Source organism: Schistocerca cancellata, chromosome 5, assembly GCF_023864275.1.
Source record: "Schistocerca cancellata isolate TAMUIC-IGC-003103 chromosome 5, iqSchCanc2.1, whole genome shotgun sequence".
In the NCBI taxonomy this organism is placed as follows: domain Eukaryota; kingdom Metazoa; phylum Arthropoda; class Insecta; order Orthoptera; family Acrididae; genus Schistocerca; species Schistocerca cancellata.
The window spans coordinates 80,867,907-80,894,438 of record NC_064630.1 but is presented as its reverse complement, the minus strand read 5'-3'; the positions used below and the strand labels follow the sequence as shown (position 1 = coordinate 80,894,438).

The window sequence follows — 26,532 nt, the reverse complement described above, 5'->3', positions numbered from 1 at the left end:
GATTACTGAAGATGTCGAAGCGCTCCATGTGTAGCCGAACTCTTCGAATTCGTGCTTTCAATTTTCTGAGGGTCTCTCACGCACCGACATAGTTACATTACGCACCACCATGTTACACACTAGAATTCGGAACCCTCTGGCGGCAGTGGGCTGCTAATATGTAGACACGAAGAACAAAGATGTAGAATGTTAATGAAGCTTGTTTATTTTAAAAAAAATTAAGAGTTTTCACATAAAAAAATTCGGAGCATTACTTTTCATCTCGTCTCCTATAATACAATTATTGCATTACATATGGCCTTTCCTTTAGAAAATGGTATGCTCGTATTATGTCCAGACTTGCCAGATGATAAAACAGACTGTCTCAACTAGTGCAATAAAATGAAAATCCAACCGCTTTTGATGGTACACAAAGATTTACCAACATAAGAGTCAGACCACTTAATCTGCCTGACACAGATATGCTAATCTGGCGTAAAGGACTACTTGCGTAAAGAAGTAACGTCTACATGTCTGTGAGAAATATACTTATTTCGTAAGCTTTCGCTCACTATTTCTCTAGGTTAAAACAAATTACAAATGTCTGTGGGTCAACATTTATTGTTGTGGAAAAGTCAGGTGTCTCATTCTGTACATGTAAACATAAAAACTTTCTTCGAAACCATTTCCATTGTCTTCATTGGTGTTGTAGTCGATGAGCCTTAAGAGAGCAAGCAAAATAAAATACAGGTGTGCTGGTATGACAGAATAATGAGCATTATGGGACTGCTGAGGTCATCAGTCCCCTAGAACTTAGAACTACTTAAACCTAACTAACCTAAGGACATCACACACATCCATGCCAGAGGCAGGATTCGAACCTGCGACCGTAGCGGTCGCGTGGTTGCAGACTGTAGCGCCTAGAACTACTCGGCCACTCCAGCCGGCCGACAGAATAATTCCCACACGTTTTCATTGGGCTTCTCTCACCGTACTTTCTACGTAGCTTTTTCTACATAAGCCTACACGGTCTACTGCGTGCACAAAAGTACGCCCACCCCGTAATTACGCCTTTGCGATAAAGGTCTGCGTGTCGACGGTCAGCGGGACAAAACAGGCTACACACGCTGGCTGGGCACAAAAGCGCGCTGGCCGATAATTAGGGCTTTTCCTGGAAGGTGCGTGGGAGCAAAGGGCAGCGCCAGCGGCGGCGGCGACCGGCGCGCGGCTTTTTGCCTTGGGGCAGGTTTTGTTTGGCGGCGTGTGTGCCACGCCCATCGATTTGCACGGCGCTGCGCCGGCGGACATAACCTAGCGCAACGCGCCGGGTCGATAGCGGGTCAGGGCGCCGGCCGCCGCCATCTTGCACGCACGCCGGCAAACGCACGGGGGCTTAAAGGCCAGCCTCCGTTGCTAGTCCACTCGCAATTTTTTTCTGCGCACTTTGGTAAACAGTGTCCTTCTCACACTATCAGCAAACGATTCTTCAAGGGCTGCATTCTGAACAGATGCTTGTACGCTGCAGAAACCTACGTAGCAGAAAGAAAAAAGAAAACCTGGAAACTCTCCAGATGTAGCGTTGAAGCAGGGTGCTGCAGATATCGGTGGACTGCCGAAGTGCTGAGAAGCGCAGGAGAGACAAGGAGCGCGACTCAAAAAGTCACCGCTAGGAGGACAGCAAGGTCAGCCACCTACTTCGTCACTCATCTCTCCTCACTGCTCTGATCGCTGCAATGAAGGAGGGGAGAAGACGGGAGAGCATCAACAAGTGACAAAGTACGAACCAGTCCACCAACTTTCGGACTGAGGAGAAAACGAAGACGACTCTGCTATCGAAGGGAATAACTGAGCAGTTTCACTTGCAATGGACGCTACTGTCAAATCATTATTACAGAATACTGGGATGCCACTTACTTAATTTAACCGTCTTGTTAAACAGCGGCAAAAAAAAATGAACCTATATTCAAGGAAATGCATTACGCTACCTACAATAGCATCACACCCATGGTTCGCTTGGTTTAATTGGCTTAGAAAGGGAATATCCTCTACCAATACGATCAGACTCAACCAAGGCAGTCTCCCGAGGCGTCTATACCGAATACATTTGTTAGATTCCTCCAGCTACGACCCTGTCAGCAATTCACCGAGAGATATGAAGCACAGTTGAAGAAATACTGGGTTCGATTCCCGGCGGGGTCAGGGATTTTCTCTGCCTCGTGATGACTGGATGTTGTGTGATGTCCTTAGGTTAGTTAGGTTTAAGTAGTTCTAAGTTCTAGGGGACTGATGACCATAGATGTGTTAGTTAGGTTTAAGTAGTTCTAGGGGACTGATGACCATAGATGTTAAGTCCCATAGTGCTCTGAGCCATTTGAACCATTTGAAGAAGTCCAATACAAATATTTTGTGGACATGGTGTTGTACAGCTTTAATGAATGTAGAGGTCTGCATTATGCAATACGTCGATGTAACGGTGTATTTTATTAGAGACAATCGATTTCGGTCTAGGATCAGAACATCATAGAGACAAATGCCATCTCAGCTAAGCATTTGCGGTACTGGATTAACAGTTGTCAGATGCACATTGTTCCATCATTGATGTTCGCTGTATATATGTAACATTATATCCATTTAACCTCAGAGGCATATGTACATCTGGTAACAACGATTTCAGTTACGGAAATGCTTAGCTGAGGTGGATTTTGGACCTGTTGAGGGTCTGATCCTTGACCGAAAACGAGCGTCTCACAAAATATTTTGTCACAAAAGTCTATTGCATAATGCAGTTCTTAAAATACACTAAAGTTTGAATACAATTAGTTAAAAATCAGTGTAAACAGTAACTACTGTAAAATGCCTAATTAAATAATCATCCGGTTCTCCTTAAACTGGAATGACCACACAAAACAAACTGCAGGAAAAGGGACACCAGGATTTGATTCATTGGTAGCGTCTTAAGAAGTGTTATCATTCTCTAAAAACGTGTCTTGCATAACGTTTGCTCGACCGATTCTTTAATATTGATCTTCAGTCGGGAGACGCCCACCAGGTTGGAATAATAGAAGAGACAGAGAAGATTCAACGAAGAACGAAACGTTTCATCACGGGATCGTTTAGCCTGCGTGGGAACGTTTCGCCGATACTAAACAAATTCCACTGACAGACGCTACAAGAGAGGCGTTGTGCATCAAGGACAGATTTACTGATGAAATTTAGTGAGTGCAGAGAACAGAGGCAGAGACGAGGCACGAGTAACTCCTGGGACTGAAAAGGCTACTATGTAATTCACAGGACAAGAAGCAGTCATCAGCAGCTGCCATCAATATCGTAAAATCCTTCTCTACGCTAACATTCCTAAGTAAACTAATGACGCTCGAAGTCCCGTAACAAATTTCATCAAACCTATCCTGCACATCACCTATCCAGAAATATAAGGTGTTCATTTGGGATACCTCTTTACTGTGTAAATTAAATTGCGACTAAGTCAGTTTAATTAACCAACTGCCTTAAAACTGGCAAACATCATGTGTCATACAGGAGTGACATGCTGTTGCTACTGTTATAGAGAATCTCTTGCTGATAAAATAGTGTGCGTGCCATTGAAATTACCCCCTGTGAGAGGTACTGGACGCTAACAGCTCCTGAACGCATGATTCATTGAAATGTTATTCAGCAGAATTCCCCCCTGTTCAGAATGGCGCCCTCTGTAATGAAACTCGCAAGGACGCTTCCGGTTACTCCCTTAAGGGGGGCAGGACGTCAAACGGGCCGACTTGGAGCAGCAGAGGCATCACAGGACATTTTAATTTCCAGTGTCTACACTTTTACAAATAAAGTCATAAAACGTGGTCAGCATCACCAGGAAGGATTAAGGATTCACATTCATAGCAGTGGAAGTTCGAAAACATAACGAAATATTTTTTTTAACATGTGAAATTTCATCATTTTTTCACTTACTTATGGCTGCATTTGTTGCTGTAGGTACACTTTTCTTCCTAAGTAAGAGAGATTCTTCGATGACGTTTGCACAGCATACAAACCATAGTTACAGGTGTATGAAACTGTAGAATTTATTTAATTTATGAAAAAATGAATGAACTGTTATATTTTAAACGTCATGTTTAGAAAAAACACAAATTTTATAGTTAATTACCTCAATTTTTAGCACAGTTTTTAATATATTTGGAAAATTCTAGAGTTTTATACACCTGTAAGTATGGTTTGTATGCTGTGCAAAATTCATCGAAGAATCTCTCTTACTTATGAAGAAAAGTGTACCTATAGCAACTATTGCTGCCATTAATAAGTGAAAAAAATGACAAAATTTCACATATAAAGAAAATTATTTCGTGATGTTTTCGTACTTCCACTGCCATGAGTGTGAATTCTGAATCCTTCCTGGTCATGCTGACAAAGTTTTATGACTTCATTTGTAAAAGTATAAACAGTGGAAATTAAAATGTCCTGTGGTGCCTCTACTGCTCCAAGTCGGCCCGTTTGACGTCCTACCCCCCTTAAAGCTCCGTGACAGTGGCGCCGGACTATCGCTACTTAGACAGCTACGGTAGCACACACCTTCCCAACGATTTCAGACCTGGAGGTTTTACGGAAGAAATTGCTTCAATAGGAGAAGGAAAAGATGCGACACATAATTTCTGTCAATGGACAACGTCCGATCGACACTGTGGAAATTAGACACGGAACTTTAACTTGGTCCGGAGAACTACACTGTCTTATCAAAAGTACCCGGGCACCTGTCAGTGAACATTAGTAGGGCAGGGCGTGTGTCCAACCTTCACCTTTATGACGGCTTGAAGTCCTCTATGGATAGTTTCAATGACGTTTCCTAATGTCTGTGAAGGAGTGACAGTCCATTCTTCCTCAAGAAGCGAAACCAGAGAAGGTAATGACGTTGGACGTTGGGATATACCGACATTCTCTCTCATGCCAACGGTATTCCACTGGGTCCATGTCGGGACTCTTGTCCGTGTCCACTTGACAAATGTTACTGTCCACAAACCATTGCCTTACAGATGCTGCTTTATGACGAGTTGCGGTGTCATGCCGATACTAACGAACATTGTGTACGGATTCTTCTACTTTTCCTTAAGCGCAATAACGCGATTACACGCTAACTACTAAAAGTACCCCCCATACAGTAACTCCATCTCCTCCGTATTTCACAGTTGGCAATATACCCATAATGGCAGGTAATGTTCTCCAGAAGTTCGGCACAGGGCAAACCCTCCCATCGAATTGCCGCTGGGTACGGCGTAATTCATCATTCCAAACGACTCGTTTCCAGTGGCGTCGTTCTTAACGCCACCCCAAGCGTCCCTAAGCACGGACTGCAGAAATGTGGCTCATGCGGAGCTGCTTGACCACTGTATCCCACTCTCTCTCTCTCTCTCTCTCTCTCTCTCTCTCTCTCTTTTTACGCACATTCATTGTACTACCTGGACTGCTGGTGGCACTTTGGCACTCGCGAGTGATTCCTTCCACTGATTTCATGCGATTTTTATTATCATTCTCTGTAGAGCTCGAAGTCACTACCTGTCAGTTCATGAGGTCTACCTGGTCTTGGTTTATCTGTTTCTTCTTTCGCGTTTCCACATCAATCACATCACCGACAGTTGCCACGGGCAGCTTTAGAAGGAATGAAATATCCCTGATGGATCTGTTACGCTGACGATACAACGGCTAGTGCTCGTGAGAAGCCACTGAGCTGCCCTGACCGAGCCGTCCTCCTGTCGCTGCTTCTTTACTTACAACACCGGACTCCCCCAGCTTCTTTCATGCTGCCGCAACTCCCCTCGTGACATCTAGTGGTTAATACAGTATTACCTAGCGCCCTCCAGGTACTTTTCATCAAATAGTGTAGTTATAAATTCGACATAAATCACGCCAGTGATATAAACCCCATCCATGTAGTTCCTCTCTTGTCACGACTACAATACACGAGCACCATCGAATTTCTCCTTAATCCGCCCTTTATTTACACTACTGGCCAATAAAATTGCTACACCACGAAGATGACAAGCTACAGACGCGAAAATTAACCGACAGGAAGAAGATGTTGTGACATGCAAATGATTAGCTTTTCAGAGCATTCACACAAGGTTGGCGCCGGTGGCGACACCTACAACGAGCTGACATGACGAGAGGTTTCCAACCGATTTCTCACACACAAACAGCAGTTGACCGTCGTTGCCTGGTGAAACGTTGTTGTGATGCGTCGTGCAAGGAGGAGAAATGCGTACCATCACGTTTCCGACTTTGATAAAGGTCGGATTGTAGCCTATCGCGATTGCGGTTTATCGTACGCGACATTGCTGCTCGCGTTGGTCGAAATCCAATGACTGTTAGCAGAATATGGAATCGGTGGGTTCAGGAGGTAATACGGAACACCGTGCTGGATCCCAACGGCCTCGTATCACTAGCAGTCGAGGTGACAGGCATCTTACCCGCACGGCTGTAACGGATCGTGCAGCCACGTCTCGATCCCTGTGTCAATAGATGGGGACGTTTGCAAGACAACAACCATCTACACGAACAGTTCGACGACATTTGCAGAAGCATGACCTATCAGCTCGGAGACCATGGCTGCGGTTACCCTTGAAGCTGCATCACAGATAGGAGCGCCTGCGATGGTGTACTCAATGACGAACCTGGGTGCACGAATGGCAAAACGTCAATTTTTCGGATGAATCGAGGTTCTGTTTACAGCATCATGGTGATCGCATCCGTGTTTGGGAACATCGCCGTAAACGCACATTGGAAGCGTGTATCCGTCATCGCCATACTGGCGTATCACCCAGCGTGATGGTATGGGGTGCCATCGGTTACACGTCTCGGTCACCTCTTGTTCGCGTTGACGGCACTTTGAACAGTGGACATTACATTTCAGATGTGTTACGACGTGTGGCTCTACCCTTCATTCGATCCCTGTGAAACCCTACATTTCAGCACGATAATGCACGACCGCGACCGCATGTTGTACGTCCTGTACGGGCATTTCTGGATACAGAAAATGTTCCACTGCTGCCCTGATCAGCACATGCTCCAGATCTCTCACCAATTGTAAACGTCTGGTCAATGGTGGCCGAGCAACTGGCTCGTCACAATACGCCAGTCACTACTCTTGATGAACTGTGGTATCGTGCTGAAGTTGCATGGGCAGCTGTACCTGTACACGCTATCCAAGCTCTGTTTGACTCAATGCCCAGGCGTATCAAGGCCGTTATTACGCCCAGAGGTGGTTGTTCTGGGTGCTGATTTCTCAGGATCTATGCACCCAAATTGCGTGAAAATGTAATCACATGTCAGTTCTAGTATAATATATTTGTCCAATGAATACCTGTTTATCATCTGCATTTCTTCTTGGTGTAGCAATTTTAATGGCCAGTAGTGTATTTTCCCTACACGTGCCGACGGTCATGTCATCATCGTGAACATTAGGGAGTATCGTTCTGTTTGCATTTTGTATTATTTTTATAACATGCGCATGTGACGTCCTTTCCGGAGACAGCGGCGAGACAAAAAGGCTAATCGCGCAGAGTACTAGATGTGAAACGTTATCGTCAGTTACAGCACTAAAAAGTGTTTTACAATCTTCCTAATGTATACATTTACTTTGGTTACTCAGTAATAGAAGAGAAATACTTGCTGTAAGCTGACATAATGTATCACCAGCATTTGTCACTATACACTCCTGTAAACGATATTTTGCTGCTCTATATAAATGTAAACATGGATTAAATACCTTTCAAAGTTTTAATTTACATTAACATTGCTCAATACCTGCAAACAACACATACCTTGCCGCTTCACCGCTCTTTGCCAAAAAGATATCACGACACGTATGCGGCAAATGCAATCAAGACGGAAACACAACGCAGTCAAGATGGAAACACAATGCAGTTTTCTTGCACCGCGATCGTCAAACTCGTACCGGACTTAAATATGGAATAACTGAAGCACGCATTTCGTTTTTCAATCTGCTGCAGCCGTCGATAAGTAGCCCATTACGATGTATTTACGTTTGCAATATTGCCGGATTTCATACAGAGCAAACGCCTTCTAAGAATACGAGTGCTTTCGAAATCGTCTGCCTGTTGGAATACTTTTAATTCCCACCAGCACAATGCCATTGTTTCCGCTGTGGCCCCAAGCCAAGTCCCTGGCGCAAACATATTTTCTGCAGTGCTTCTATCGACAAGACAACAGCAGACTTAGCAAAGTAAAATTTTGTGGTGAAACAGACTTGTCGCAAAAGGTCTGCAGCGAAGGTGTTGAAGTTCTCGAAACATACTATAATCGACTTGTGATACCATTTGCAAATGTGGAAAAATCAAGTCAAGATACTCGACATGTTTCGGTGAATACTTCACTTAATGACTCAGATCGTTTGCCTAGCAGTCCCACGAGGATGCACCAGTACGATGCACGAAAACCGTGTTGAGCGTTCCAAGGTTACGTACGTACGAACTGTAATGTACAGAATTTTACCAAGTGTCTGAACTGGAACATAAATCTTCTAATTAGTCGTCAACAAAGCGAGATTTTCAATTAAACCATTTCATAACGAAAAGTGTATGTATATCTGTAAGATTATTCAGCAACGCCAGTGGGGGCCACAGCGCTCAGGTAGTAGTATGCGCTCTCTATGCAGACATGTTGCTCATATGCAGCAAATGTACCGCTGAGTGTCTGCAACGCTGCGTAACGTAACGGTAGTGAGAAGAGCCGAGTCTCAAGTTTTTCACACAGGAAACACTGAAGATAATACTGCAGGCGAAATTAATCATCTTCAAAATCCAGGTTTTGACAGTCCCATGTTATATTCGATGGTGAGTCAAACGTAGAACTAACGTCAGGCGTGCCCCAGGAAACTTAATGAAAAAGTCTACATAAATATTTCATTTGTTTTATAAAAGCGTTATAACGGCATCGTTGTACGTGACAGGAAAATTAACATTTCTCAGGTATGAAGCTGCAACAGACGAGTATCAACTGGAAACCATCAAGCGAAGGCTGATCAAACAAACCAGAGAACGGGTCTTGAAATCAACAATACAACGACCTTGCTGGCTAAGACGCTGTCAGTCGCTTCGGGTATTTATGATCTGTTGTCACTAGTACTGGAGATTTCGAGACTCAGATCCGTTAGGCGCATTCTGATAGCGAGAAATTCTATGGCAAAAGCTGCTCTTATCTGAAAGGACACCTCCATCACTGCCAGGACAAAACTCACACTCGTCCAAACTCTAAATCTTCCTCATCACGAGCTACGCAGGAGAACAGGTGTATCGTCATAGGATTGATTCTCTGGAAATATGGTGCTATAGATTACTTCACGAACAGCACATCAACCTAATGTGTCGATCGTGAGACTGCTCAGTACCAGAAAGTCGAAACTTGTCAACCAAAATCAGCTGAAATATTTTGGCCACATTATGATAATGCAAAGAACAATTATACAAGAAAAGTCGACAACCGAAGATCTAGAGGTTGCACACTATTATGGTATAAAAACCAAATTAAGAGTTTCACTGGGATGGGCTTGCAGCAAGCCATTCACAATGCCCAAGACACAGCTTCGTGGAGACAGGCTTACCTCGTGATGCCATTACATCATTGCGTAGCGTTAGACCACATATGTATAAAACAAAGTGCATGTGTGCATATCTGGGATATTCTTCCGAACCCTGGATCGGTTTCTTTTGGCACAAAAATAGCAATCCGCACAAGCATCAGCACTGACGGTTTCATGACCTTCTACCTCCACTAGGAGCAGAAATACACACAAAAACATGACTCTTTTCAGCCACTGGCGAACACGCTGCCCTGCTCGACAGACGAGTTGCTATTGGAGTGCTGTCAGCGTGCTTTATTGACCTCTTCAAGTACAGAAGGGCATGCTTGGGCAGAGAGACAAGGAGGTGATGGATTGTTACAGAGACGAGAAGATGAAGTGGACAGAACAAAGGGGAAAGGAGAAGGAGGACAGTTACATCTACATTTATACTCCGAAAGCAACCGAACGGTGTGTGGCGGAGGGCACTTTACGTGCCACTGCATTACCTCCCTTTCCTGTTCCAGTCGCGTATGGCTCGCGGGAAGAACGACTGTCGGAAAGCCTCCGTGCGTGCTCGAATCTGTGTCAATTTACATTTGTGATCTCTTCGGGGGGTATAAGTAGGGGGAAGCAATATATTCGATACCTCATCCAGAGACGCACCCTCTCGAAACCTGGACAGCAAGCTACACCGCGATGCAGAGCGCCTCTCTTGCAGAGTCTGCCACTTGAGTTTCATACACATCTCCGTAACGCTATGACGCTTACCAAATAACCCTGTGACGAAACGCGCCGCTCTTCTTTGGACCTTCTCTATCTCCTCTGTCAACCCGACCTGGTACGGATCCGACACTGACGAGCAATACTCAAGTATAGGCCGAACGGGTGTTTTGTAAGCCACCTCCTTTGTTGATGGCCTACATGGCAGGAGGGGAGGTGACGGACAGCGAGAGAGACGCGTTTATTGTGAGGGTAGTATCGCCGTGCTTCGCAGGGGAGAGGGGCAACATCTTTTCATGGGCATGGTTGGTCAGGGAGAGAGGGGAAGGAGAAGATGGCTAGTGAGAGGAGGAGAATGATAGACTGGGCGGAGAAATGAGGAGATGAGGAGGTAGACAGACCGTGATGGGGGGAGAAGGCGATGGACAGGAATGTGGAGGAGGAGATGGACTGAAAGAGAGAGCGAGGTAGACGGGCAAAGAGAGGGGGAGGGGGATATGGGCAGAGAGGGGGACTTGCAGGAGGAAGGTGGAAGGTGTCCCCTATTGCTTGTATATGCTTACGTTACATTGAAATATGTGTTGTTATAAGTATGTTGAGTGTACTTGACTACCTATAACACACTGATGATAGCTGCACTCTTTAACTGAAATCTAGATCCGCAATTTAAAAAAAGACAGATGATGTTACGACCGATACTGACCTCCTTTCTGTCCATGTGTAGACAGGTAATGGGCAGTTGGAAAAGGAAATGCGAAAGGAGAGGATTGATAGGCAGGGGAGAAGGATATGGACAAAGAGAGTGGTAAGGAGATGATAGAGAGGCAGAGTGGAGTAGGAAATGTACAGGTAGACATGGAACGATAACATGAACAGGCAGATTGGTGGTAGGTGGGGGGGGGGGGGGGGTAGGAAGAAGTTGTCTCAGAGGGGGGAGAAGGATATGTATGCACTACACACAGGTGACAGGAATCGCGGGATACCTCCTAACATCGTGTCGGACCTCCTTTTGCCCAGTGTAGCAACCCAGCGTGGCAGGGACTCAAATCGTCGCTGGAAATCCCCTGCAGGAATACTGAGCCAAGCTCTCACTATAGCCGTGCACAACTCCGAAAGGGTTGCCAGTGCAGGATTTTATGCATGAGCTTACCTCTCGATTATGTCCCATAAATGTTAGACGAGATTCACGTTTGGCGATCTGGGTGGCCAAATCATTCGCTCGACACATCCGGAATATTCATCAAACAAATCTGGAACAACTGTAGCACAGTGACATGGTGCACTGTCATCCATTACAATTCCATCATTGTCTGGCTGCAAGTCGGTTTTCCAGTCGTCTTAAGGTCAAGCCGATGTGGTCACGAGCCCAGGAGAGACGATGCAGTCGGTGTCGTGCTGTTTGTAAAAGCACTCACGTCGCTATCTGCTGACGGAGCCTATTCACACCAAATTTCGCCGAACTGTCTTGACGAATACGTTCGTCATACCTCCCACACTGATTTCTGCGATTATTTCACGCAGTGTTGCTTGTCTGTTAGCACTGAAAACTCTACGCAAATGCCGCTGCTCTCGGTCGTTAAGTGCAGGCCGTCGGCCACTGCGTTGTCCGTGGTGAGAGGCAATGCCTGAAGTTTGGTATCTCGGTACACTGTTGACACTGTGGATTGACTGTTAGAATTCTCCTGTCAGCATTTCAGTTTATTTCATCCGTGAAGTTAGACGTTTCTCTTTGCGGTTTGCAAAATGACTTTCACGACAGAAGAAATAATTGAAATTGTGGAAGCAAGTGTGGAAACAGGTTCGATTAAGGAAACTTGCGAAATTTTCTGGGTCAGGTATCCTGACAGAGGACTACCAGCTAAGAGAGCAATACACAGCCGGTATAAAAATTGGCGCACTTACAGACCTACGCAAAATGTAAAACGATACAGAGTTCATTCAGTTTCGCACACCAGAAGTTAATGCTGACATTCGCCGTAGAATTATAGAGAGCCCAAAGAAGACTATTCGCAAATTCGGTCAAGAGTTGCATGTAAGTAGGAGGAGTTGCCAGCGCATATTGAAAAGTCTTAATTTGATGCCATATCGTTCGACGGTTGTACAGCAATTACAGGTGGGTAACAGTCAGGAACGTGCTGATTACTGCACGTGGCTTTTAAATAACATTGACGATGCTTTGTTAGACCCTTTCCGACGATGCTTTGTTAGACCCTTTCCATTGCATCATGAGTGATGAACCATGGTTTCATCTTTCCGGTCACGAGAATTCACAGAAAACGAGGTACTCGGAACAGCCTTTGGTTCGGTGTAACAGGAACGCGCATTATTGGAACGATATTTTGTGACACTATCCTCAACTAGGATTGTTGATATTTTTAAAAATATCTGGAATCCGACATATCGATATATAAAGAGATATCACTATAGGCCCTCGGTATATAGAGAAAAAGTATCGATGTATATACGGAAAAAACATCGACGGCAGAGCCTATAACAACATCGGCTGCACGTTGTAAATACACTGCTGGTTTTAGAGCTGTATATTTAAGTACTTATCTATTATTAGATATTCTGTACATCAACAAGCTAGTAGCTGCGTATCTCCCTCAGAGCAGGAATTTCAATGCACGTTCGCATTTGACGATAACCACTTTGCTAATAATGGTAACTGCATTTAAGTGGCACAATAAAAGGTGTCCGATGGGTCCGTCGTTCGGTTTCGTCACATGTCGGATTCATCCCGAACACTTCATGTCGTCTTCCCTGTATTTTCGTTTCTCAAAACGCGCCGATTACGTCAGCATTTACCCTCCCACGTACCCACACGCCGCGAATTGTCATTTACATTTTTGTTCAGTATTTACAGCAGCTGTTTTTGAAGAATGCCGATGTGAAGAAATAGTACATTAGATGCGTTACAATTTTTTTTTTAACGCAACTGACGTGCTATCCTTCACACCTTCTTATTCCATTCACAATACCACCCTCAGTGCAATCGAACTTCTTTGTGCCTCCTATGACGCTTCCAGACAGTCAAAGAAAAAGACTGGATGCGTTGAAATCTCAAAAAGTAGTAAGCTTCCTTCACACTGGGAAGACAAAATTATGTTCTACTGCAATTTCAAATATTTACAGGAAATTGCGAAATAAATGTAATATAAAATAAAAATATCAGCAGTCGATACTGACATTTCGCTATCGATATACTATATATCGGAGGAAAAGATATCACGATAAATACGGATACTTCAAAAAAATATAGATATATCGATATTTTATCAACAGCCCTACCCTCAACACGGTTGCATATATGGAAATTATTGACACTTTTGTGCTCAACTCACTGAATATGAAAGACACTACAGTTTCGTCCAGCAAGATGGGGCAACACGCCACATGTCTAAGGTATCCCTGGAAAGAGTCCGTGATGTGTTCACTGAGGAACGAACACTTAGCAAACATTTCTGACCATCACGTTGGACGGATTTAACAAAATGTAATTTTTTTCGTGCGGGGACACTTGACGAACAAGGTCTATGAAACAATTCCTCACACAATACAGGAAATGAAAGACATCATCAGCCGTGAAATTGCCGCCGTCGATATCCGAACTTTACACGGATGTATCTGAATATCCTTAGACGTGCATTGATGTTGCAGGGGGTCACTTTCAACATCTTCTATAACGGTATATTTCACTATATTTTTCACTGTAAATAAAGGGTAGGTCTACATCAGCTCTTCGTTTCTGTAATTTCACTGCATTTCCTTGCTACTTTTATCTGCGCCATGTTGTACCTCGTGCACGTATACTAGCATCATCCATGTATGGGCTTATCGCTACGCTATATCATGACTTACATCACACCTCAGTGTATAAAGGCCGTTGTCACAAAGAAATACTGAACGTTGTATCGTCGCAAGCTTCTAATAAAAGAAAATTCGAAGTGTTGTTAGTTGAAGTCAACTCTGTACAATGGCCTAATGATGTATAAGAATGTTCACTGATTGAGTGGAGTATATACTGATTGAGCCGCGGCAACGTATTTAGATTTGTCGATTGTTTGGAAGAAATGAGGCTGTTTTCACAAAATGGGAGAAAAACTGTGCAACAAACACTGTTAGATGAAGTTACGTGCCTTACAAAAATTCATGTTTTTTCATGGACATGCTGCCAGCATTTCTAGAATTTGAACGTAAAGCTTCAAGCCACAAACAATCCAGTTATTGTTATCAATGATCTTATTCGCGCTTTTGAGTCTGAACTGCAAGTTTTTAATAACGATATTGTTTCCAAAAACTACAACTATTTCCCAAATTTGAAAAACTTATCAGCGATTTTGATTGACATGAAAAGCCAGATGAAGGGGAGAGTCACTGAGGAATATTCTTCGGTGGCACAGTCTTCAATCGGAGACTTTTAATCAGATTTTCTCAGTATAAAGAGTTACTGGGAACACTAGAAGTTATTATGTACCCAGGTGTGACTTCTTCACTTGATAAACTGAACTTGTCTAAGTCTAGTTGGAAATTAAAATGTAGCTAGAATGAGATTTTCACTCTGTAGCAGAGTGTACGCTGATATGAAACTTTCTTCAGAGTTCGAGTCTCGGTCCAGCACACAGTTTTAATCTGCCAGGAAGTTTCATAAAATGTAGCTGATTGTTTTCCAGTTTAATTCAATTTGGACTCAAAAAAATTTATCGAAACAAGAAAAGAACAGAAGTAACCGAATTAGTAAGACTATAAGGCAATATGAGCAAAAAATGGGCCAACATTAAAATGATGGAATTGGGGAATGCAATTCTGAACATACACAGCCGTCTGAGGAAGCTGCCGTTTGCTATCTTCACAATATTTTCATCTACCCATGTCTGTGAGTCATTATTTTCTGAAATGAATAACATTAAAGACGCGCTAAAAAAAACCGACTGTCAATTAAATTCTTCATTTGTGTGGCCATATTGTCCTACAGTTACAAGAAAATGGAAAATACGAGTTTTCCTCGCCAGACGTGTTTTGCTCTATTGAGGTAAAGCATCATCAGTGGTCTGTAATTGAAGATATTTACAATCTGATTTGTTTTTAAGATCGAATTGCCTCGAGCTCAGCTTGCATTATGCTAAAAGTTACAATGCTACACCTAATATAAATTATTTGGCATCGGATTTGCAACAGCAGAAATAACATAAATTTTTCTTTCGTTTCGATAAACTAAAAATGTTTATTTTAAGATAGCTGTATAACAATTCTATTTCTGATTGCAGATAAAGAGTATTAATATGGAAGTACTTAGTTTCTTTCATTTATCAGAAGAGTAGAAATTTCTATGCGCTATCAAATATTAAAATATGCATGCATTTATTAACGGTCATATTATAAACTTGTACAAAATAAGCAAGGCAAAAAAATAGTAGTTTCAGTAAAGAAATTTTGTTCTACGATTAGCCTGAAGGCACGTCATGGCCGTGTTAAACATATCCTTGAAAAAAGGCACGTAGACGTACAGAGATTCGCCAACCCTGGTTTATACTATGTTTTTAGATTTTTTGGGTAGTTGAAAAGAACGTACTGTTTACTGACTGAGAGCAACCGCACTTAAAGAAGCTCTTACACTTGTCATCCTGAAACAGAATGTTTAGTTGTGTGGTTTAAAAACAATCCTTGAAATATCCCTACGCTTTTACGTTACATTTTTCAATGGATTCTATTAATGTAGTCTCCAACCCTTTCACTCGTTTTGTATCAGCGGCGTGCTTTCAAAACTGTCTTCTTAGAAAAACCGTGGTTGATACTTGATTTTTTACCACGATGCTAACGACTAAGGCTTGGCAGTTTGCTGGTTTCTTAATTAGCTGGCCGATGACAAATTCTTCAGCTGCATCTGCCCTTCCAGGTGGAACGATGTCTAGTACTGTGCAATTCAATATCCGATCGTTATTTCGTACTGTAAGATAGATACAGAACGTACGTAACACTCCTTCAAAACAATTCTAGTGTTCATTTTTTAGATATGAACAAATTTCTGTACTTTAAGATCATACATTCGTCTTCACTTGGGATCCTAATCTGTTGCAAATGCTCTTACGCTGTAGTTCCTGACCCTGAACCATGCGTTCGCGCTCCTGTCGCTGGAGGTCAAAGCCACTCTGCGAGTTACCGTAGAAGCCACATTAGAAACAATAAAACTTGTCCATGAACAGGAACAGAGAACGTAAATTAGCTACCGCATGCTGCAGCGCTAGCATTACCACACACAAGTTGTATGCTGTTCCGTTACTGTTTCCCATTCATCTATCATTGTAGTCGCTATTAATTTCGGCACACGTCATAGGAGCGCCGAATACGTGCGCGGGATGTGGTTCCCAGGAAATGCTAAAGTCACAGGATGACGCCAACGCGTCTGCCCCCTCCCCCCTCCTCTTTTTGTCCGCTTTTGTGGACGGAATGCGGGCCGGCGCTGGGATAGGTCGTGGCAACATGGCCAACACTGCAGTAGCTGCACGTCCGCAAGGCTGCCACCACAGCTGCACTTCGCGAAACACAGGCGCCCGTAGTAACAGCCGCCTGCGATAAGAGTACCGCGAACGCAGATAAAACTAGTCGCACGATTGCGTGCTATACACAGAGAGTGACCTTCGATTTACCGCTTGTCGCTGCTGTCACTTAATTCAATTTCTAGTGAAACAATGATTATTCCTTATTGCAGTAGTGCTGTAAAAGCAAATAAAATTCCTTCAAAATGATAATTCTAGCATTTGTGTCTGTTACAATAAAGTAATCTCTGTATTTCCACCTGTTGTGCTATCTAGGACAGTATTAGGTACTTTCGTATAGCCATCTTATATTTGGGATGGAGAGTTATTCTCGCGTCTACAGTTACTGGCCCAGGAAGAGAAAGAATTTTCGGTTTCCAAGGTATGGAACGTGTCACGTGACGACTTACCCACAGTGAATTAGTTACGGTGTCTGCACTGGTCACGTCACAAAAATACGACTACGACAAAACTAAACGCATGATGCAATGGCAGATGCTTCACGGATTTGTATCACATTAACAGAAATTCATTGTTCGTCCAAAATTTCAAGGAGTGTGAAATGCGTACTACCGAATGCAATATAATTAAGCATTAGAAATTAAGATTTAACAACCCACCTTCCAAACATCTGATAGCACATGGTTTCCATTGTAATGACTGACGTTAAGCAGCCAATGGAGCACAGTTTTTTTTCAATGCAGCACTTCCATTCTCACTCACGAGACACATTTTCACAATTCTTCCTGATTGTTACCGCCGTCGGCAACATAATTCACTATGACGGACACCAATAACTCGCGTTTTCCCGTAACAGCACGGTGAACGGTGAGGACGTGGAGCGCTGCACACGCGAGCACGAGGGGCCCGGGGGGGCGACTGGCGTGCTCGCGCGGCGGCCTGCGCTGTTGGCAGCCGTGCGCGCGCGCGGCCATTTTGTGCAGGTCATGTCCGCGGCGAGCAGCGGCCAGGGTCACCGACCCAGGGACGAACAGCTGCCGCCCGAGGCAGCCTGAAAACTCGCCGCCGCTGCCCTCGCGTCGTTCACGCAGCCACCGTGTCGCTGCCATTGATAAGCGACAACAAAGGAGCACGTTACATTTTCGCATCGCAAACGTAATATCGCTTTGGAATTAATTAACAGTCACACGGATTAAGAAGTGTCACCATTAATATTTCTACTCTTTACTATTGTGAAGCTGTCGATTTCAGTTGCTACTATTATTACAATAACGATTCATATTTAGAATTTATGTAACTGCAATTTGTTTTGTTTTATATCGTTCATGTTAGATCGTGATACTGAAACTCCGTCGCTGTTTCAATTTTTCTTTTACATCAATTTTTATAGACACTTTGCGTCTTACTGTAAAAAGTAGTGAGATAGTTGCAAAACGCGCGCGCATACCACGTAGACACAACTAGTGACCGAAAAAAAAAATTATTGAATCGAGGTGCCAGAAATGTTTAAAACGTTCGTCGTGGTCATTTCGCGAGATATATGTGGGAGAAGTATTACGTTGTCGGAGTCTTCCCGAAAACTGTTCTCTCGAAATTTCAATAACGATGCACAACACCAATATGTTTCAGGTCACTGATGATGCATCAAATACAACGAAGCGCAATCCTTGTCGTATAACATAATTTACGGTTACTCCCCTGCATACAGCCATAAACTTCCAAACCCTACAAGTATTCGTACACTGTTTATCTCATAAAGAAATTACGTGTTATTGATGTTGCACTTGGGATTTTTTTTTTCTTCCTAGTCAAACCTGTTTCGCTTGACTGTATAAGGAAAGCCACGCTGGTCTACAACTACAAAAGATTGTGATTTTGTTACTATAGTAGTAGTTCTGCTTTGAGCTCTTTATATATGTAGCGTTTCCTAGCATTCAAAGAAGCTGAATGCATTGTTTCTACTAGTTACTAGTACAGTATAAGATACCACGTACTATCTCCCACGTGTGTTAGCTACCCCGCCCCGTTATGTACCGAAGCAATTAAACCCTTTAGTTTGGTTAATAAGCAAAATAAGATTTTCATTTACTGCAAAAGGGCAAATGAGCGAAAAATGTTGGCAAATTCTCATGATGTTAGTAATTTTATTGAGAAATCTGCCCCCTGAAAGTGATTTGACAAGTTAAGTCCAAGACAAACACAAAAGTAACAACATGGTGTGACTGCGCTGGCGTTCGGCCGGCACAGAGACGTCCGCTCGCAGCGGGCGGTGACGCAGCGGCGCAGCTATCCCGTGGGCCGGGCTCGGCCGGAAATGTGCTCGCAGCCTCTGCCGGCCACACCCGGACCATCCACTCCCTGGGAATTTGCACACACTAGCCGAGCACTGTGGCCGAGCGACATCACCCGTGCCTCACTATTTGATTCAAGATGGTTCGCTGTATTTGTTGTGCCGTCCGAACAAGACACAGCCAGGGCAAAAGCACCACAAGCGCAAAGATGCGAGCTGGTGCCAGTGCCGTAGACACTCGCCAATTGCCATCTCAAGCTTGCCAATTCCACCAGCTCCAAGGGCGGCGCTGAGGATGAAGATATCGACTTCGCCTCGGCCAACTGCCAGCCGAGTACAATCCGCCAATGACTGGACGACAACGGACGGAAGCCTAGTCGGAAGATGAAGAGTAGCTCTCGCCGACTTGGTTGTCGTTCAGGTCTGACTTAAGACAGGGAACGTCGTTTAGTGAACTCTGAGAAGTGGACAGTCAGTCACTGTAAATTGCATTTGCTATGTTCTGTGAAGTTTACCTACGGTTATTTGCACATAGCCACTGAGGGCCTTTTTGTGTTATATTACAAGCAGTGTTGCAGACTTCACTATCCAACAGGTCTCTGAGATAAGTAAACATTTTAACTCATTTGTGTGACTTTGTTACAATTTGTTAGTGTTGTAGAACCTTCGTTCTCCTATCCTGTTACCTGACCCTGGGACACAGCTGTGTAATAGTGGCAGGGAGAAATTGTCTTAGCGGTGTACTGCACCAAAAGCCATTTCAAGAACTCACAAACTCGGCCTCCACAGCGGTAGCGACGAGGCCTTCACGAAAGTATTGCTGTTCGTTTTCGTCTCGGAATCTTTGGCCGACTTTTGTTTAAAGGTTTTTCTGACGTTCCTTGCGCGAACGGGCATGATAACTTTCGTCGGGTACAGCCTTTCTGCCGTACATCTCCAGGATGATAGAATTGGCCGTATACTGCGCACGCAGCGTGAAGGATATTTACAAAATGTATTAGCAGTTGTGAATATAAACCACCTTTCGCTGTATATCAGAATAACGACAAGGAAAATTTGCGTCGCTTAGTGACTCGAACCCGGATTTCTCGCTTTATGCGAGCGGTCGCCTTAACCGCTTCAGCTATCCGCGCTCAAACCACGATCACACCCAAACTTCCATTTGTCATACTCGTGCCACAAACTGCTCTCGTATATTACGTATATTCTCCTCCAGGAACGGCATATTTGTTAATAGTCGAGGGCAAGGTGTCGGCGAATAAATACGAAATAGCAATGCCTGTGTTATGCATGTCGGAAGGAACGCTGCGTCGTACTTCTTAATAACACAGGCATTGCTATTTCTTATTTACAAACCGTCCAAGAACATCAGAGAGTGTCGGCAAAGGACAAAAAGGAGCTGTTCCAAATGTCGTGAGTATACAGAATGACCTGCACACGTGGAATATACTCCATGTTAGAATGACCACACCGTCTATCAATACCAGGATCGTGGAACATTAACGGTACTGCAGCTGATAAAATTCGCCAACACGCTTACTCTTGCTGCGGGAAAGAGCTAGTACCCCCGCCTGTTCAGAGGAGCCACTGAAATTCATACACATGACGATGGTTCTAACAAGAAATAGACAGACAGGTGAGAAAATCCTGCATACCAGTGTTGCAGAGAACAACCATTGCAAGTGACGAGGGCAGAACAGGGGAAATGCCCTCACACGTCGATTTGATAGGTTGGTTGGTTGGTTGTTTTGGGGAAGGAGACCAGACAGCGTGGTCATCGGTCTCATCGCATTAGGGAAGGATGGGGAAGGAAGTCGGCCGTGCCCTTTCAGAGGAACCATCCCGGCATTTGCCTCGAGTGATTTAGGGAAATCACGGAAAACCTAAATCAGGATGGCCGGACGCGGGATTGAACCGTCGTCCTCCCGAATGCGAGTCATTTGATAGGTACAAAAACTCCGGCCGCGGTCTCGTTTCCAGTCTACCACCAGCAAAGGAGGGTGAATCTTTTACAATGCAGCTACTCGCGCTGGTGAAAAGTCAGAAAAACTACAAAACAACCTGGACCGAAGGTACACATACGAAAGCCAACTAATGGCCACGCAAGGCTCATCAGTTTATGCTCCGGTCAAGCTCCTGGCCACGACAACTGTTTCGAGTTCCATCTGCGTAACTCAAAGACTTGCAATACGCGAACGTATTCCGTACATGGTCTTGAAAGGAGGATATAAGATGAACATCAACAAAAGCAAAACGAGAATAATGGAATGTAGTGGAATTAAATCGGGTGATGCTGCGGGAATTAGATTAGGAAATGAGACACTTAAAGTAGTAAATGAGTATTGTTATTTGGGGAGCAAAATAACTGATGATGGTCGAAGATATAAAATGTAGACTGGCAATGGCAAGGAAAACATTTCTGAAGAAGAGAAATTTGTTAACATCGAGTATAGATTTAAGTGTCAGGAAGCCGTTTCTGAAAGTATTTGTATGGAGTGTAGCCATGTATGGAAGAGAAACATGGATGATAAATAGTTTAGACAAGAAGAGAATAGAAGCTTTCTAAATGTGGTGCTACAGAAGAATGCTGAATATTAGATGGGTAGATCACATAACTAATGAGGAGGTATTGAATAGAATTGGAGAGAAGAGAAATTTGTAGCACAAGTTGACTAGAAGAAGGGATCGGTTGATAAGGCATATTCTGAGTCATCAAGGGATCACCAATTTAGTATTGGAGGGCAGCGTGGAGGGTAAAAATCGCAGAAGGAGACCAAGAGTTGAATACACTAAACAGATTCAGAAGGATGTAGGTTGCAGTAGATACTGGGCCATGAAGAACCTTGCACAGGATAGAGTAGCATGGAGAGCTGCACCAAACCAGTCTCTGGACTGAAGACCATAACAACAACATTCTGTAGATATCTCCTATTAAAAACAGTAACAAAAGAGCGACGTATTCCCTAGGTTCTGGACTTTTTTTAATTTTTTTCCTCCGAACATGTCGTAAACACACACACACACACTATATATATATATATATATATATATATATATATATATTATTTGCGCAGAGGTTAAAGAGCAAAATAATAAATTTTTGTATATCACCACATCATTAGTTTTTAATAATGTCGTCACGTAATAGTTGTTTTTGTGATAGTTGCGGCCGGATGATGATGACGATGATGATGATTATGATGATGATGACGATAATGATATCGGTGTCCTCCTCAGCGAGGGACTCGTACAGAGGTCATTCAGTCGATAATAGCTGATGCAGGTGCAATCTAAAGTTTCCGCGATGGAAGCGCAGGACGAACATTATTTAAAAATTCCTGTGATACGCACCAAAGTAATGTCGTGGTCGTGGTGGATTTTTTGGAACTGTAAGGGGCACTCAAATGAAAACAGGACACATCTAAAATGTAAGTAAACTGTTTATCATTTCAAATGCAATCGCCACATATGTTAAGAGCCAGTGTGAGAGAAGAAGACCAGTGCCTCCACGGAAAAATGTTAGCTGGGTTTCACTGACTGCTTCTTATCTAACAGCAACAACGGACAGCATCAAAAGGTTTTTAAGTCCTACACACAGCTGAAAAACGTATTTCCAGAAACAATGCTGTCATCACCAGGTTGTCAAAATCAGCTCACAAGGTTAAAGCACTAAGAAGTATACCAACGCATTTACGGTGTTCGTAAAAAATAGATGGAAAAGACTTTAGACTGTGGGTCACCATCTATTAGTAAAATCGTCGACTTGAGTAGATAGTCGTCGCACCCCACATCGGCCGCTTCCTGATCTGATGTGGGCTCCAACAAACGTTTCAAGCTGAGGCTTCTTCAAGTGTCTGGAAGTAGCTGTGAACTAACATGTTCGCGTTATCACTGTGCAAGCGCAAATATCGGCTCAACGATAATGTTATTCTACTGGTCACCTGCGTTCGCTCATTTCCAAAGACGCTACCTGAGTACTGTCGTTTACGATCGTCAGCTTCCAGCTGTTTCGTCAAAGAAGGATTTCAAATTTTTAATTACGCATCTGCTTTAAAATAACAGCCGCAAAGAAATCCCTTTCCGTTGTCTCTCACCTGCGCGTTCAAAAAACTGCCGTGCTTCTTTTCATGAATTGTAGTTTCTAGTTCTTATAGCATCCAAGATAAAAATCCTTTTCAAAGGGAAAGGAGAAACCTGCAACCCGGGCTCATCGAAAACACATCTTTCAAAATTTTCAAGGATATGTTCACTAGCAGGCTTACCGCTGAAGTAGATGCCAGGATACCCTAAAACAAATGTGGTTTGAGAAAGTGAAGAAGCACCTTACAGGCAGCGAACTGCTTAACAGAGCAATCTCAAGACACACTAAGAAATCAACGTAAAAACGTTTTGTAGTCTACATACTACATCATGCCTTCGACGCTATCAACAGAGAAACACTCATCCGAAAACTCAGCCTATTAATTTGTGACACAAACCAGAGGATGAAAGTACTTTCAGACATCCTAAGATACAACATCATCCAAATATCTGATGATATCACCGTATCCAAGAGCTTAACATAAACAAGCGGAGTACTACAGGGAGTCTCGATCAGTCCGACAGCGTGACAGCAGACGTCACAAAGATAATCGTGGACAGCTCAGTAACACTCATACTTTACACGGATTTACAAATAAATCACAGCAAAACCAAACAGATTTTCAGAAGAGCTGGTTAACTCACACCAAAAGACACGCTGGCTCTTCAAAGCAAACTGCTAGAAATGGTGCCAAAATACAAATGTCTCGGAGTCACGCTAACATCATTCTACACCCACGTGAAAGAAAGAGCAGCAGCAGCAATTAAAGCAATTTACAACAACCAACGGCCTCAAAACCTCTCAATAAAACCGGGAATGACACTATTTAATAGGGCCATAGCACCAATAGCAACTAATGTGATCCACATAATCTGGGACAACCTAAAAGTCAACGACCGCGTAACATTACAGAAAGTCAAATCCTGCTACATGAAACGAATCCTGGGCATTGGGAAGACAGCATTTTAAACAATGGTTTACGTTTTAACGAAAGAAACCTTCTTCATAGAACGCATCAGAATGCAGATGCTCTCGCCAACACCAAGGTCTACGAAAACATTCGCGAAATACTCATAGGAAAACGCAGCTTTATTTGGAAAGACTTCTTCTCGATCGACGCCACAATGACGGAAGAATGCAAACAGTCATACTATGAACTCCGGCATGTAACACGACAAACAACACATGATTTTCTCCACAAGTCCCGCCAAAGCAAGAGATTCCACTAGCTGAATGAAGAGTACGTGTGTGTGAACACTGTGAAAGATATCACGCAAAAAACTGCAGAAAAAGAGAAATGTCAATATTAAAACTAGTATTAGACAAAATATCTCAGTTTTGTATTTGTTTTGCATTTGCACATTGTGCGCGTTTTCTTCAGTAAAACTCTTCTAGCAACTCACATCTGCGTCCTTCATTTTCCGTGTGCAGGTTTTGTAAGCCATCTTCTATTCCCTTAAGTAGATGGCTTGCTTCGTACACATGGTTCGAAACAGCTGGTTTTGCATAGTTGCATCACAGATCGCGCAGTGTATTTTATAACCTTCCGATGTTTGTTACTAGTTTATCTTTTTAACGACATCATGCCTCATTAGATTATTTGTCTGTGACGCTGTTTGACAGTTCCATGGAACGGCATCGTAACCACTTTCCATTTTTTCTCGTTTAGTTTATTCTTTTTATTCTTATTACTTTTCAAAATGGCCGCTTTCGATCAAAAGTGTTCCATTTCAACGAATGTGCGACAGATCGCAGTTCGCACAGGAAGAATTTGGTTTTCCTGATCTAACGAAAATGCCCTTTATGTGGAAGAGTTGGAAACGAACTCGTCTCACGTTGTCAGAAGGATCTAGATGTCATCACGGCAACTTCTCGACTCACTCTTTTTAAGGATACGTGAACAGAAATTCGCATATGCCCATTTTGCAAACGTGGTTAACAACTCACGTCTGAGACAAGGGAATAATGGATGATGTGTGATTACAGAAGGACGGAGCTCCAGTACACTTTGCTCTTCATATGAGCGACTTCTTTGACAAACAGCTACGAGGGCGCTGGATTGAGAGTGGTTCAGTAACATCTCCAGCGACAATGAGATGGCAGCTACGAAGAATGGAACTTACCACACGGGACGAGTAATTATGCAGAACCTCACATCTGGCTCAACTTTGGTACGAGATTGAGAACAGCAATAATGTGATGAAGAAGCTGTGGCAGTTGGAAGCATGGTGCAAGCTACAGTGGTGCAGGGTGGCCCAGCTGATGACATGGGGAAGATGATGTAATGAAGGTGGACACCAGCCAATTCTGCACAGCACGTAAACATCGCTCCAGCCACTGCTGCATGTTGGCATTGTGTGTGTCTTGTTACTCCCAACATGAGAGGTCAGCGTGTCCCAAATGTTGGGCCATCTGTTGTAAGTGTTGGAAAAAAGGCTACATTGTGGTAGTCTGCTAGTCAATGACACAGAATGCAGCATCAGAGAACATCGACATGGACATGAGATGCTACGCAAGATACCAAGGAAGGCGAGGAGACGCATAGGTATCTGTAATGCACGACGGTGGACCCACAAATCCGCTGCGCACACAGTTTTGTTTTCGAATACTCCAACACACAACATACCGTTTTTACCTAGAGACGAAGATATTAATCGGACACAGTGAGTGTATCGGATACCAACCGTGGGAGGTAGAGTGCGCCAACGGGGCAGTGCACGACTGGGGCGCTGCCAAGGGCCTGGTGCGTGTGCGGATGTGGTACGCGTCACGGTGCAAACGAGATGCAAGCGCTGCTGCCAGCCGCTCTACTACATTTACATGTGCCCTTTGTAATTCAAAGCACGGACTCGACACACATTAACTGTTTGATTCAAACCACTTGTTATTCCATTCCCTAACAGACTGCGGCTGATGCGGTCGTTTATACATTACTACAACCTTAGGCAATACCTCTCACACTGTGCAACGACTACAAGGCCAGTAATAGTTTCTGCCTTAACAGAGCCTGGGGCCTTGCATTAGACGGCACTTACTACCACAGAGGGTCTGTCTCTGATCAAGCAATGAAACTACCGCTGTGTTATGAGTTCTGAAAAAACGCTGCGCAAATATTCACTCACATCTTGATAAGATTTCACAATGGTGCAAAGAAGGGCAGCACGAATGGTCACTGGTCTGTTCGACCCACGCAAGAGTGCCACGAAGATGCTAGAAATAAAACTTAATCTTCAGAATCTTGAAGACAGACGCAAGCTAACCCGTGAAAGTTTCTGAAACCAACTTCAATCCAGGAAAACACTACTGTTCCCAGGTAAATTAAAACCCATACGGATCGCGAAGGTAAGATTAAACTGACTACAGCGAGCACAGAGGCGTTTAAGCAATC

General features: G+C 43.6%; 1 protein-coding gene across 5 annotated transcripts in view; it reads right to left on the bottom strand.

Moving 5' to 3' along the window:
* LOC126187490 (uncharacterized) overlaps positions 1-26,532 on the bottom strand; it is a 1,186,162-nt gene that overhangs the window by 292,346 nt on the left and 867,284 nt on the right. The window contains exon 1 of one of the 5 annotated variants that reach the window (XM_049928602.1): positions 17,433-17,694. The exons of the other annotated variants lie outside the window; for them this stretch is intronic. Coding sequence (XP_049784559.1) covers positions 17,433-17,464 — 32 coding nt within the window. The 5' untranslated portion in view covers positions 17,465-17,694. Of the gene's footprint in view, positions 1-17,432; positions 17,695-26,532 lie in introns of those variants that run through there. 5 annotated transcript variants of the gene reach the window in all.